The following is a 15,899-nucleotide window of genomic DNA, read 5'->3' as shown; positions in this document are numbered from 1 at the left end:
AGTGGAGTCGTCAGTCTCCATATATAACAATACCTTATATAAAGTCTTTGATGCGAAAACTGGAAACTCAAAAAATCCCGACGCAAATTAACTGCATAAAGCTAATTCATAGGAAGACTTTACGACGTTAAAAATACAGCACATCCTGTTATAATTGCAAACGCTTTCAAATATATGAAAAGTGCAGCAGGAGAGAATGGGATAACAATTACGAACTTATGTGGAAAGTCTACAATATACTAAGGATGAACTAGCACTTAATCAAATTTCGTGTTTTTCGTAACTTTTGTGTTCAGTATGGTAGATTAGTATGCGTGTCAACTGACCAAAAAGGGCAGTTTGAGGTCAAGCTTGAGCAAAATTTTAAATACAATTTTTGAAATAAAAAACAGTGCTTTCAATTCTGTTGTTTTGACCACAAAAAGTAGTGATCTATATTTTATGTGGTTAGCCTCATTAATTCCAATAAATTTACCCTGTCAATTTTTTTCCAGGAGGGACAACATAGACGGTTCTAGAGTGTTAAAAAGCTTCTATTTGAGCTAGAAGTCCAGAAAATTAAGCAAGATATAGATATATTGATGAACAACAATAACAACATTAACAATGAGATTCAACTGGGTGACTTCAATAGCCGAATCATTAACCTTGAAAGGGCTACGTTCGAACAGCAACAATACTCCAGGAGGGAATGCCTGGAGATTGTGGGAATTTCAAATGATATACCAAACCAAGAAGTAAAAAATCAGGTTTTTAAGATTCTTGAGGAAATTAATGTTAATGTTACGCCAAAAGACCTCCACACAGTGCACCGTCTTGAAGATCAAAAAAAAAACAGTCATTGCCAAGCTGGTTAACCGCAAAGATGCAACTAAAATATGGAAGGAGAAATCCAAGTTGAAAAACCTAAGCGAAGAGAAACTATTAGATCTCAATATTATTGGGAAATGCTACGTTAACGAATCGCTCTGTGTCTCCTTCAAATCTCTTCTTGGCAAATGCAATGCTTTGCTAAAAAAATTATCCAAGGATTTTACACCACGAATGGGATAATTAAGATAAAATATGGAAGTGAACAAAGCGAAGATAAAATCAGTCATTAACTGCAACGAAGCTAAAACAGACACACCTCTGTCAATGAATGTTGGCAATCATAATACTAATGACCCTAAATACTTAGAGGACAAACTGGATGATCAAGTCAACAGATCTATGCGTTCAACACTGGTTATCAAAGGGAATTGAAGGCACTGAGTCATCTTGCGAAGATACTAAAAACAAACTATCTAACGTAATAAGCAATTTAACTGAAAATAAGTCAGCTAATATAATTAAATCGTGGATTGAGAGAGCTTACGTCTAAAGCGGAATAACACATCAAATTCAAACAATGACACTAATAATAATCCAAGTCGTGCTCGCCCAATTAACATTGTTGCAAAGTTTCCTTCTTGGAAACACAGTGAAGAAGTTAAAAGAAAAATCATTAACTATAACAGAAACAAAAACAAAAACAATGACAACCAAGTACAGTCATCAAACCTTGCTAGCTGAACGAATGAGGCAAAAAAATACCGAAAGGAACTGAGGCTGCAACATCCTGACTGGTTGATGTATGTTTCCCACCCAGCACGACTTTTTGGTAAAAAGCCCAGTGAATACAAATATGCCATCTTGAAAGAATTCTAAGGTGTTAACTTTTCAATTTTTTATTGTTTCTTCTTATTTCACACTATAGTATGCATTATATGTATCTATATTATTTTATACTTAGATATTTATCATACCTCTACCTCTAAAAATACTCCTAGTAATACCACAAGTAGTAAGCGCCTCCTTTTTAGCTTACTGTTTTCATTAACTGAAACTGCATCGACAGCTATCTGATCTCTTCTATGTCGTCTCTTACTTATTTTCTCTTACTTTACTTTCTACAATTTCTTTTGCAATAACATACAAACATTGTGAAATGCCGATACTATACCCATGTGGTATTTGTAATAAGTCAGTTGCTAAACACCACAGAGCAATATGTTGTGACTCGTGTGATAAGAGGGTTCACATTAAATGTAACTTTACTTCTAATTCTACATATGAGAGCTACATAGAAAATGACATAAGTTGGTGCAGTAATAAATTTATTAATTCCACAACACCTTTTTCAAAATTTAACAATGAAATCCTAAAATTAACTATAACCGGTAAAAATCCAAATGAATCCTTAAACATCTCTTCTGAAAACTATAAGTCACATAACTCACTCTTTAAAGAACTAGATTCTTTAACTATAAACTTTGATTTAGATAGTGCAAGCTGTTATTATTCAATCCACAAATTAAACAACATCAAAACATCAAAAAAATTCTTATCTGCTCTTTATAAAAAACATTGCTTCCCTAAGCTACTACTTTGACCATGTAGATAACCTCTTATCTCTTTGTGAAATATCATTTGATTTTATTGGTATATCTGAAACACGCAATAGGGTTGGTAATCCTTCAATCAATAATACAACCTTACAAACTACGGATTTAAGGAATGTTTAACTGAATCTAGTAAAGGGGGCACTAAGCTATACATTTCTAATAAATTTGTCATTTCACATCGGTGTGATTTGCAAATATTTAAACCCAGAGAACTTGAATCAACAATAATTGAAGTTAAAAATTAATCCGGAAAAAAAAGTAATAGTTATGGTGTATCTATAGACATCCCTGCATACCAATAACTGAGTTTAATGATTATTCCTTCAGTCCTCTGATGGAAAATTACAAAAAGAAAATAAAGACATTATAATAATGGAAGACTTTAATATTTACCTCCTTAACTATGATAGCCATGCAGAAAAAAATAACTTTTTAATGTAATACATGAAAACACTTTCATACCACATATAACTAAACCCACTAGAGTCACAACACGGTCGAAAACACTCATTGATAACATTTTCTCTAACCTAATAACTACACCATGTACAACTGGCAACCTCACCTATTCTATCTCACAGTTTGCCATCTATACCACAGTTTGCCATCTTCAACAAACCAGTATCCCCTACTGACACACACAAAAAGGTTAAACGTTCCTTTAGAAAATTTACTAAAAATGATTTCCTCCTAGACGTACTTTCTGTTGACTGGGAAGAAGACCTTTTTCAATCAAATGACCCAAATGTTGCTACTACAACTCTTATTACCAAATTAAATTCTATCATTGATAATCATGCTCCTCTTGTCTAAGTCAATACAAAAGAATCTAAAATAAGCAGAAAACCCTGGGTAACACCTAGAATACCTAAATCCATTAACTACAAACAGCACATATATAAAAAATTCCTAAAAGAAAAAAATCAAAAAGCATTTTTGTTTACTCAATTCAAAAAGTATAGAAAGACACTCAACCTAATCACCAGTTTCAGCAAAGATAAGTTCTTCAAGGATTTTTTTCACGAACACAAACATAATCTTAAAAGAAACTGGGACGGAAACAAAAAAATCATAAACTCCAAGTCCTCCAAAGGAAGTATACCTAGCACAATGCAAATAAACAATAAACCTATTAGTAATAACCTCACTATAGCTAATTCTTTCAATAAGTTTTTTGGTGAAATTGCTGAACATACCAAATCTAAAATCAGACCTAATAGCATCTCTCCAATGGACTATATGGGAGATACAAACTCACAGTCTATTTTTATGAAGCCCACTACTACTACTATAGAAATTGGAAATTTGATACTCTCTCTACAGGAAAATAAAGCCACTCGTCCTGGTAGCATTCCTACTACTTTTTTGAAATTACTTGCCCCTACTATTAGTCCACTTCTATGTAAAATTATTAATTTTTCCTTTCAAACTGGAACTTACCCAGATATTCTAAAAACTTCTAACATTGTACCAATTTACAAAAAAGGCCTCAAAACCTGTATTGAAAACTACCGCCCTATCTCCTTACTTTCCAATATCAATAGAATTTTTGAAAAGGCTATATACTCACCGTTTTATTCTTTCTTTGAAGATGATCTCTTACTTTTTGAATACCAATGTGGTTTTAAGCAGAAACATAATACCGTGCATGCCCCACTACAACTAACTGAGAAAGTCAGGACTGCTTTGGACAAAAGAAACTTTGCTTGTGGCATCTTTCTAGATTTACAAAAGGCCTTCGATACAGTTGAACATTCCATACTGTTACAAAACTTGAATAATATGGTGTTAGAGGCATTCCCAACAGCCTTATCTATATAATAATACGCCAGTTCTGTCTGTCTGTGACTTTTGCAAAGTGGATAAAATTTCTTTGATAAAGTCTATAAAACATCGTCTATAAATTTGTTCTGTAAATTACCAAACTTTGACGTTAAAGCAATATTGACGTCAAAGAAAAGTATATTAAGATAAGTGAAGCCATTGCATTGCACTTTTAAATTTAAGGCTAAATAACTTGGAAACAGGTGGAAATAACTGACGTCATCTCCTGCGTAGGTAACTAGGGACCACCTTTCACCGGTAAGTTTCCCAAACCTGGGTTCCTGAATCCGTTTCTGGAATGGACGGGTTGATGACGTCATCAAAAAACCTTCAAACCCTAATATCTCGGCAACCGTTTGTCAAAAATACTCGATCCTATACATTTTCTTGATCAACTTTTCAAGATCTATACGATGAAGGCAACAGGCATACACATTTCTGAAAAAAAAAGTTTTGTGTTCTGACATGTCTCTGCTGATGTCATCAAAATTTAAATGACGGTTATTTTTCTCTGTTATCCTGCCTAAGTGGATTTTTCCACGGGCCTTATCGACTAGTAAAAGCTTATTTGACTAACCGTAAACAACATGTAACAATAAACGGTATGACAACAGATAATTCTAGCATAATTTATGGAGTCCGACAGGGCTCAGTCTTAGGGCCTTTATTATTTTTAAAATATCTCAACGACGTCCATCGTGCAATAAAACACTCAAAAGTAATTCATTTTGCAGATGATACTAGCTTGATTAATTGTAGTAGTTCTTTAAAAAAAATTAACAAGGAAGTAAACGAAGACTTAAAACTTTCAACATATGGCTACGAGCACACAAATTTAGTCTAAAAAACATCTAAATTTCTGCCTTAGTGGGCAAAAACTGCAACTAGTCTCAATAATAAAATACCTTGGAGTTAAAATCAACGAAAATCTAATTTGGGATCATCACATTAATGACTTACTTCCAAAATTAAACAGGGCTAATGGAGTCCTAGCCAAGTTGAGGCACATTGTATCCAGGGATACTCTACTAAACATATACTATGCCATCTTTCACTCCCATCTTACATATGCATCACTGATATGGGGTCAGACTGTGACAATCGCTCGTACACAAAGTAAGTGCATTACAAAATGAAGCTTTAAGAATTATTAATTTTGAACTTAATCGGGACACACTTCACCCTTTGTATCTTGAAACAAAAATTGTAAAATTTCAGGAACATATTCAATATTTAAACACCCTTTTTGCCTACTCATACCACACACAAATGTTTACATTGCATGTAAAGACCTTCTTATACCTGTGAATCAAATACATTCTCATCACACTAAACTATCTAACATAAAATTCCACATCCCAAGAACTAATACCATAACCTACGGGCACCTACTCAGTGTGTACACAAATTCCTATCCCCTGGAATAAAGCTATCTCACAAATTAGTAATCTTTTATCAGAAAAAGTATCCATCAAAACTTTCAAAAGAAATTAAAAATATTTTTCACTAACAATAATACAACATAGCTTTAGAAAAACTAATCCAAAAATGTATGAATTGCTCTCTTTTCTCTTGTTCTTCTCTTATCTTTCCCATCTCTGTCTCTTCTAATGAAAATCGTTTCTTCCTTGCCATTCTAAGACACTGTCAATTGCAACCTTCCTGTTAACGATACTTTTTTATTAGTTTTTGCTTGAGTGTTTTTCTTGTTCTTTTGTTTTCGTTTTAAAGGTCGCCGTAGATCCACTAGCTTTGCTATCCCTACAGAATTCCTTCGTTTTTAACTCCAAAGCCTCAATGAGATCTAAAACATTAAAAGGTTTTAAATATTACCGTTTTGTACATCTTTTCTAACAAGATGTATTATATTAGAGCAGTAGGTTTTTAATCCATGTAACATATTAACATGTATCGTTATTTACATTAGATTTATTTGGAACGAGTTTATCAAAAACTGTAACTTTTGGAATTACTTACTTACTTACTCAGTCAGAAAGCAAAGATGGCGGATGTAGATGTGTTAGAAAAAATCGAAAAAGTTTGTAAACAAAATGAAGACATTCTTGTCAAACTGAATTGAAAAAGCTAACCATGCTACAAATGCAAGGATGACGATCTATTTAAGATGGTAACTGGTGTGAAAGCGGAGGTAGATGGAATTATCGAGTCTCAGGCACTCATAAATACAGAATTTGAAAAACAAAAAACGGATCTGCAAAACACGAAAAAGCAAGTACATACTCTTCTGAATTGCGACAAAAAGAAGGCTCAAGAGGTCATTAACCTTAATAAGCAATTGACAGAGCAAAATCATGCATTAACCGAGGCGAGAAGTCTGAATGACCTTGAACAGTATGGTAGAAGGAATATGGTTGATGTGAGAGGGTTATCGAGAATTGGAAAAGAAAATACAGATCAAATCATTCTGGGTCTTGCCGAGTTTATGAATGTAAGGATGGAGCTTGGTGACATAGAAATAAGTCACAGAACATCACAAGATGAAAACGCAGCGAAAATTGTTAAGTTTGCGTCAAGAAGGATTAGAGATCAGTTTTGGGAAAACCGCAAAAAAACATGGGACCAAACCGCAGATGTTTTGGGTTTTGAAGGTTCAGAGAGTTATATATACATAAATGAAAGTCTAACAGCAACAAACGGCAGTCTCTTCAAAACAGCAAGAGATCGGCTGAAGAAAGAAAAAAAAAAATGAATTTGTGTGGACTAAAAATGGTAAGAGAAAAACAATGCTTCTAAAAAATATATCATACGCTCTGTTGATGATATTAACAAACTATCTCAGCAACCCTCTAAAGATCTCTATGCAAAGCAAGATTTCCCTTTTACAAGGATGATCTGTACAACCAAGTTAATTAAAAAAGCAAACCTCTGGACAATACAAATATTGCAACAACAAAACAAAACAACAACATATATTGACATAAAACGTGTATATATACAAATAAATAAAAACTATAAAAAGGGGGGAAAAAAACTACCTATGCGCCAGGACTTGTGAACCTGGCTGTAGCTTTACACGTGTTACGGGATCCCAACACTCAGCCTTTTACAGGTGATTGATGCTTAGGACCAGCCTTGGTCAGGACCAGCCTGAAGTTACTGGGGTGGTATGCGTGGGCGTAAAACCACGAAGACATGAAAGAGAAATTTCACACCCCCTTGCAGAGCTTCTTACAAGAGTAACTATGGGTACAGCAGGATCGTTAACCCTGTAGACCAAGTGAGCAAACTTGGCCTCCCCACTGGACTGGGGTAAAAAGTGGGGTCGTCGCACCCAAAGACAAGACATAGTCGAACCCCCTTGCTATGCTTCTTATGATTACTCTATAAGAGAGTGAAGAGTGAGCAAACTCTAGGTTCACGGTTGACTGCTTGTGACAGAAACAGCCGGGGTAATACAAAACCGCTAGGGAAAGATAACCCTCCCCCTTTTATGTGAATGTTAATCAGACAATTTTTACATTTTCACAAAAAACAACACATACACAGAAGAGTTATTTAAATCGGATGGTGCAACTCTAACAACTGCTTTATCGTCACATCTTAACCATGAGCCACAGCTGCGACTTTAATGAATGCCCAATAGTGACCTGTTCCTAGGGTGCCCGAATGATTAATAGTGGCAGCTAACGAATATCTGTTGTTTAATGATATGTCATCCGTTGGCTGAGAGCGAACTCTAAAAATGTCGTCATTTGAAGCAGGGCAGGTAAAAAATTTGTTATTTTTTAGGGTTCTTCCATCACGAAACGTAAACCTCTTCAGTTGGATAATTAGAATGTCTCCGCACTGGGTGAAAACCGTTTCGCTTGTACTGTCTTGATAAGAAGAGCACTGCGGGCAAAGCCACCTGTCATTTCCAGACAAATTTTTGGGCTGCAAAAAACAATTAATTGAACCAGTAACGCTGTTTGAGATAGGGAGTAGCACAATAGGCATACTTTCCTCCCTGCTAGTTGATAAGAAGCATGCATTACATGACGTCGTAGTGGTTATAATGGTGGTGTATTATTTGCGATAACCGAAGGGCCTGTTAATTCACCCAAGACACGAAGCAGTATTTCTGGCACGTCCTGCTGGGTATTAATGTTGAATGGGGTCTTCCTAATGCTGGACATCTCACGCTGCAAGGCTCTTAAGAAGGCGGAAGGGTCAACAGCTATGGAAGACTGGGACAGCATGGACATACTCAGCATAACAGACTTCAATAGAGGAGAAGCAAGAGAAGGTTCCAAAGCACAATGTAACCAAAATGATGGGATTGCAGTTAATGCTTGCAGGATGGAATTGGCGTAACAGGTGTTTCCTTTATTTATTAATCCTGCGTGAATTACTTTGCTGTGGGTAGGTGGGTCTGGGCCTGCTTTAACAGGTGTATTGGGCTTGGTGACTGTTGGTTGTTTGGCCTTTGGCATTAGAGGAGTGGGTATGGAATAGCTGCTTGGTATTTGAATCCTCTATTTGTCATGTCTGCAAAAATATTGCCTCGAATGTTATTTTCTGTGAACTAAAAACTCTTTCTAATACTGATGATCCCTTCTTTTGTGCTAACCGTATATCTTTACACATTCCATATTGCCAGGTCACTAACACTCAACTTGACACATTGGATCTTCCTCATTGCTTTGAATGTACCAAAGTTATCCATCACCACCATAGATCAATTAAATGTAAAATTGGTAAGCATTATTTACATCTTAAAAGTGCAAAAGTAGTTAACATTAACCAAATTAATCGTGCCCTATCGTCGTGCTGCAGCTGTCTTTTATTTCCTTTTAATACATTAAACAATAATCAGTTTGAAGTTGAAATTAATGTTCATAATAATAGTAAATCTAGCCATGAGCTTAAAATAAAACTTCAAAAAAGGCTTGAAAGTTTTAATAAAAATCTTCCACAACTAACAATAACTGATCCTTCATTCCCGGCGGACGATGACCCTGTACTTAAAGGGATCCCGAGGTGCCGACACAAGTTTATTTTATTTGAAAATATGGACCATTTATCGTTGTTTATTTTACTTGAATTTGTAAGATTACCTAATACTTTTCTTCAAAAGTTTGTCCTTCGCTCGCTTCCTTCGCTTCGGCTGTGTCCGCCATTGCTCCTTCTCAAACTGTTTTCGAAATAGATAAGAACTTAGTGACATAGCTCAAAAAACCGTATGGCTTTGTTGCGTTCTATTATGACGTCACATATACGTAGCTTGAAATTACTGTATCCAGACAGAAAACAACTTGTACGGTTTCACTGCGTTTTAAGCTTAATATAAAAATATGTCCTCATTGAGAGCATGTTATAGCTCATTTAGAAACTTTCGTGCAACCACGACACTTATTCTGCAAAATATGCTCACTTTTATAACTTTCCCGCTCATTTCTAAATGGTGTGTATGCTAAAAAAAATGTAAACATGCCCCACTGTTGTGCTCATAAATGCAACAATCAGTCAGATAATAATGATAAAGTATCGTATCATAAATTTCCCGCGGACCCTAAATTAGCGCAAGTGTGGACCGTGAAGATCAAACGGACATTCCTACCGAAGAAAAAGTTCCTTTGTTCAGAGCATTTTACCGAAGATTGTTTTGATAAATCTTTCGAGTTCTAGCAAAAGCATGCTCAACAACAGAGCGAAGAAAATGGGAAAGAGCCATCGCGCAAAAAGATAATTCTAAAACTGGTACCAGGGGCTGTACCAACATTGTTTGCTTATGTTGAAAAGAAATCAAGTAGAGAAACATCCTCGAAGAGATCAGAAGCTAAGCAACGCTCTGATGTATTTTGTGCTTCCCTTTTTGGATAACAACTTCTTCACCAGGCTCTTCTGAAAAACAATTTCAAACTAGCAATTAATATGAATGTAATATTTTTCTTTTGAATAACTGTCATGCCTAATATAATTAGATATAAGAGTGCGAAAAATATAACTTCGTTTCCAGGCCTAAAAGTCCTAGTTCTAAAAACGAGTGTTACTTCTTTCAAGTTTCGAATATATTTTTACATTTCTGAATTCCAGATTGTGAAAAATCTATTGAAAGAGCATAAGTCCAACAAGGATTCATCGTGTGACCACAATATACCAGAAATGTTACGATGTTATTGATATGCAAACATTTTGCACGACGAATGAAATGTCAACTCAAACGGAAGTTACATATAACACAGCTGGTACACAGACTGAAACAAATTATTTCCGAGGAGCAAGTACTCTCACTAAAATCAGAAACTTCAGAAGTGTCAGATCACAGACAAAAAAATTCAAAAAAGACAGCTCCTCAAAGTGTACACAATTTCCGGCACCAAAGAGAGGTCCGAAGGTGGTTAGTGAGAAACAAGCAAACGTGACAATTGAAGAGAACATTTCTGAGGTGGTGCGTGAGAGTTCGGTTGACGTTGGTGTAGGAGAAGATTGTGATGTTAGAGACGTTGTGAGTGACAATAATATATCCTGCGATGGTGTAAATGATGAATCGGGAGATGTTAATGATGAATCGGGAGTTGTAAATGATGAATCGGGAGATGTAAATGATGAATCGCGAGTTGTAAATGATGAATCGGGAGTTGTATATGATGAATTAGATGACGAGGTGATGATTTCGAGTGACGAAGAGGTTGTCGATGGTAATGATAGTGATTATGTTCCCGACAAAAATATGTCGGAATCTGAAGTATCCCTAAGTGAAAGTGTTAGATGGAAGGAGAAAATTAGTGAAGAGCGTGTATTCTTGGTGTATGAGAGTGAGTTGTTTGAATTGTTACGGCGTTGTCCTAGGTGTGGTGGTCCTGTAGATCGTTCTGATATAAAAGAAGTCAAAAATACTGGTTCCCAAGTACATTTGAAATTTCAATGCTTTAATGAATGTGATACTGAATGGAAAAGGCAACCGACAGTTGGTTCAATGAATGGATTGGACTTATTAATCGCTACATCAATTACATTTTCTGGTGTGCCATTTACGAAGATTTCAAGATTTGCGTGGTTAATCAATTTGAAATTTATATCTGACAGCGTGTACTATCAGATAAAACGTGATTACATCTTACCTGTAGTTCGACAAAAATGGAACAGGGAGCGGAAGCGTATGATAGAACTTTTGAATTCGCGTGAAGTAGTTGTTCTTGTTGGCGATGGAAGATATGGCAGTCCTGGACATTCCGCGAAATATTGTAATAATACATTCATGGAAACACAGACTGGAAAAGTAATTGACACTGGTTGTACCGGTGACTGAAGTTAAGAACTCTAATGCAATGGAAAAAAAAGGATTTATTCGAATTTTACAAGAGCTTCAAAATAAGGACGTTAATATAGACATACTGGCAACTGATAAACATATACAAATTCGCAAACTTATGAGAGTGAACCCTGAATTTAATGCGATCACGCATCAATTTGATCCATGACACGTTGCCAAAAATATAAATAAAAAAATTAAAAAGATTGCGAAGAAAAAAAGTCATGAAAGTTTGATTGAGTGGGTACCATCGATTGTCAACCATTTCTGGTGGAGTGTGACAACGTCTAATGGTGACGCCGATCTTATTTACGAAAAATTTCAGTCTATAATTTACCACACGGTCAATAAACACCAATGGCCTGGGTGCAAGCGATTCAAAAAGTGTGAACACGATCCGCTAACAAAAGAGGAGCAGGCTAGTAAAAAATGGCTGACAGAAGGTTCTCCTGCGCATCAGTATTTAGTTGCATTGGTGAAGGATAAGAAGTTCAAAAACGATATGAAATATCTGACGGAAGTGGTTCGTACCACAAACGTTGAGGTGTTCAATAACATTTTGTTGAAGTATATTAAGCAGTACCATTTTGAGCATGATCATATTGTTATGGGCGCTTACTTGGCTGCTCTGGATAATAACTTCAACTGCACGAGGTCTCAAGCTGTCATTCAATCGGGAGGGCAAATTGGAAAGCTACGTTATAAAATTGCATGGCGAAAACCAACCAAAAAGTTGATTGCTCGAACCGTGAATGAAAAAAGCGGTATGATTATTTGAAGGTCATGGTGATGGAAGCATATAAGCGAGCTGCTAAAGGTGAAAAACACAGATCAAGAAAACGAGTCATGGCACCGAAAGAAAGAGAAAGTAGGGATGACATTATTGAAAAGTAGAAAAAAATGGCTCGGTTTAAAAATTTTTAGGACGTTCTAAATCAAATCATGTACCATCTACAGTATAGAAATAATAAAAAAAATCATGATAGCATTTCCAAAAACTTTAATGAACATTATGCTGCTGTGGCCCCAAATCTTTTAAAAGATCTAAAGAAAGGTAGCTAGCTGCCCAATTAAAAAAATTACCAGCAATCAATTGAGCATGTTTTTCACACCTACTGATAAAGAGAAGTTTGTCTAGAAAAAAACAAACTTAATAGCAACATGTCTTCTGACATTTATAATTTTCCTATCAAAGTGATAAAGCAAGTCAGCAACATCATTTCAAAACCATTATCACTTATTATCAACAAGTCCGTTTTTCTAGGTACATTCCCTAATGCGTTGAAACTATCAAAAGTCATACCTCTCTTTAAGAATGGTAGTAGAAATGAAATCAAAAACTACAGGCCTATATCTGTTCTACCTATTTTTGCTAAAAGTTTTGAAAAAATTGTACACAAACGTTTGATGTCATTCTTAGACAAAAACGATCTTTTCTTCAACAACCAATATGGTTTTCAAAAAGGTAAGTCCACAGCACTAGCAGTCTTAAATCCAACAAATCAGATATACAATGCAATTCGTAAAAAAGAAAGTTGTTTTACTATATTCTTAGATCTACCAAAGACATCTGACACTGTCAATCGTTCATTCTCTTACAAAAACTTGAAAAGTTCGGTATACGGGGTCCCCTTCTGCAATGGTTTAACAGTTACTTGAATAATCGTCGTCAATGTGTCCAAGTAAATGGTGAAACATCTTCACTCATTGTTATGAAACATGGTGTTCCACAGGGATCAGTTCTTGGTCCTTTACTTTCTTGATATATATCAAATGATATGCCAGTGAGTTCTAAAAATTTTCTATATACATTATTTGCAGATGACACTTGTCTCTTCATGAGTCACAAAGACCCAATGAAACCCGAAAAAAAATTAATTAATTATGAGCTTAGTGGGATAAATAAATGGCTCACAAATAACCAGCTCACATTGAATGTATCTAAATCATGTTATCTTGAAAGATTTTAAAATAAGTATTTCAGGGAAACTGATCAAACGTGTTAAATCTGTAAAATATCTTCGGGTTTTGCTTGATGAAAAACTTGAATGGAAACCTCAAACAGAACAAACATTTCTTAAAATAAAGCAAGGTACTGGTATAATAAGTAAGCTTGGATATCTTCTTCCTTATAAATGTGTCAAGTCATTATACTATTGCTTCATTCAATCCCATCTTCAATATTGCATTAGATTATGGGGCTCACCTCGTACACCAGGTTTAGGTAAAATCAATACCGTTCTTAAAAAAAGTGTAAACAACTTAAATAAACGCAATGGTAAAAAAGATGACCAATTTATTCCACTAAATGCTCCTAATATGTACAAGTTAGAATGTTGCAAAATTGTACATAAGTTTGTAAACAATAGTTTGCCATCTTCATTAAACTGTCTCTTTAAACTAGCATCGCAACACGGTCGCGTAAACAGGCAAACTCAACAAAATGCATTGTCCACTATTCATTTCGAACAAGCGAGTTCACCTATCACCTTCTATGGTCCTCAGAATTGGAATCAACTCTGTCTTTCAATACATAATTACTCCTCTTCTCCTTTCTCAATTGCTCTAAAACGAAAACTTAAAGACACATAATTTTTTTGTATCATATTCTATCATATTTGTCTCAAGACTTTCTTATTTCTATCTTTTGCTTTTTCCGTCTTAATTTGTTAGTGTATTTATATTTTTACTTTTGAAAACATACTTGTAGTTCCTATGTTGATATATTATATATGTAAAATTCCTTTTTTTCTAATATTTAAAGGAGTTAGATATGTAATTTTTACTATATAACCACAGAATGACTGGAAAGCCCAAAAGGGTTGTATTCATTCTGGATTTTTTACTTGTAAATAGTTTTAAAAAAAGAAAGATAACTACTACTACTACTGATACAGCAATATATACGTACTTCTTCTTGTTCTTCTTATTGCTACATATGGGCGGTCAAATTCAAGAGATTGTAAAAAAAAGTTTTAATAGAAAAAATCGTGTAGCAAAGATTTTAAACAAATATGTTTTTCGTACTTACTGAACCACCTACAATGACCTACAACGATCTACAACGACATACAACGATCTACAACGACCTAAAAACCATCTACAACGACCTAAAACCATCTACAACGACCAAGAACCAACACATTATATACATTTGTTGAGGACTTGTGTTTTGTTTTTCATCATGGTGTTGTTGTGACGACAGCGACCTTGGTCAACACGGAATTTGGCAAAAAAGCCTTCCCATTTAGAGCTGCAAAAGTGTGGAATAATCTTCCAGACCAAGTGACCTGTGATGGAAGTCTGCTTTCGTTTAAGACTTCCATCTCTAATGTATTTGGCAAATTCTAATGGAGATCACTTTTTAATTTTTGTTTTTTAATCTTTTTCTTTTCAATTTTCACAGATTATAAATGTTACTATGTTTGATTGAGCTGAGGCAGTCTAAGGTTTATCATTTTTTGTTTCTTTTTTGTTCTAGTGGCCCCCAGTGGAAACAATCCACTAACTATAGGTTTTTGTGATTTTCTGGGCTAGCCACTTTGAATATTTATTATTATTATTATTATTTATTAAAGAACTCTTGCAATTTTAGAAAGATGGGACAGGCCTAACTATTGACAAACAACTTCCATGCTTTTAAAGGCTAAATGCCTTAAAGAATCCAGAACTGCCTTTGTGGACCAAAATAATTGACTGAAAATAATTGAAAGGGTGTATTGCTCGAAACTGGTGAGACTCATCACATAAAATATATATTAACACGTTTCTTTTAATCATAGTCATAAGTCTCTTTCTTTATTATAAAACAAAATATTTCAATTGTGGCCGTCCCAGCCAAAGTGATTCTACCTCTCAAATTACATAATAGGTCAAGTTGCAATAATTATGATTCCATCGAAGATTACCTTAGCATTCTGTGCAAGAAACCATCCTCAAATGTCTCTCACATATTGGGTGCCTGTAGGACCTCCCTTACGCAGGGTAGATACACATACCGTCATGACTCGGTTTTAATGGTTTTGGTTGAAATCTTAACAAGAATTCATTGCGTTGTAGCACATAATATATTTTATAAAACCACAGCTTGTATATTTGGCTGATAATTTGACAACTATTTTGTGAATGTTTGTACCTGCAAGGCCAAGTACATTTTATACCATCATAGGTATAGCATTACACAAATCGGTTATGTTACCAACCCAATAAAAATAATTTAGTTTTTCAAAGTTGTTTTTGGGCAAATTAGTGATGTGTGGTTACCAATAAATAAATGACCATGATATGCTTCTCCCACACATTTAACCTTTTTGAGGTTTCATCGAGCTTTCTCACTAGAATACCATCCCCCTTTTCAAGTGTAAAGCAGCTAATTTTGAGAGCATCAATCTCCT

General features: G+C 35.0%; 3 protein-coding genes across 3 annotated transcripts in view; all 3 read left to right on the top strand.

Moving 5' to 3' along the window:
• Nucleotides 1-6,375: 6,375 nt before the first annotated feature.
• LOC130648160 (uncharacterized) lies at nucleotides 6,376-6,960 on the top strand. Its single transcript, XM_057454196.1, has one exon. The coding sequence runs from the start codon at nucleotides 6,376-6,378 to the stop codon at nucleotides 6,958-6,960; it is 585 nt and encodes a 194-aa protein (XP_057310179.1).
• Nucleotides 6,961-8,570: 1,610 nt separating this feature from the next.
• LOC130647433 (ubiquitin carboxyl-terminal hydrolase 35-like) overlaps nucleotides 8,571-15,899 on the top strand; it is a 34,089-nt gene continuing 26,760 nt past the window's right edge. Inside the window, exon 1 of the mRNA XM_057453284.1 lies at nucleotides 8,571-8,694. The gene's annotated coding sequence lies outside the window, so the exon portion shown is untranslated. The remainder of the gene's footprint in view (nucleotides 8,695-15,899) is intronic.
• On the top strand, nucleotides 9,681-10,373 carry LOC130648158 (THAP domain-containing protein 1-like). The gene is made up of 3 exons (XM_057454195.1): nucleotides 9,681-9,785; nucleotides 9,879-10,046; nucleotides 10,287-10,373. Exons 1-3 carry the CDS (start codon nucleotides 9,681-9,683, stop codon nucleotides 10,371-10,373), a joined length of 360 nt encoding a protein of 119 aa, XP_057310178.1.

This window comes from Hydractinia symbiolongicarpus, chromosome 6 (genome assembly GCF_029227915.1).
Source record: "Hydractinia symbiolongicarpus strain clone_291-10 chromosome 6, HSymV2.1, whole genome shotgun sequence".
NCBI classification, from domain to species: domain Eukaryota; kingdom Metazoa; phylum Cnidaria; class Hydrozoa; order Anthoathecata; family Hydractiniidae; genus Hydractinia; species Hydractinia symbiolongicarpus.
The sequence above is the reverse complement of the archived record's forward strand: the minus strand, read 5'-3'. Positions and strand labels throughout refer to the sequence as shown.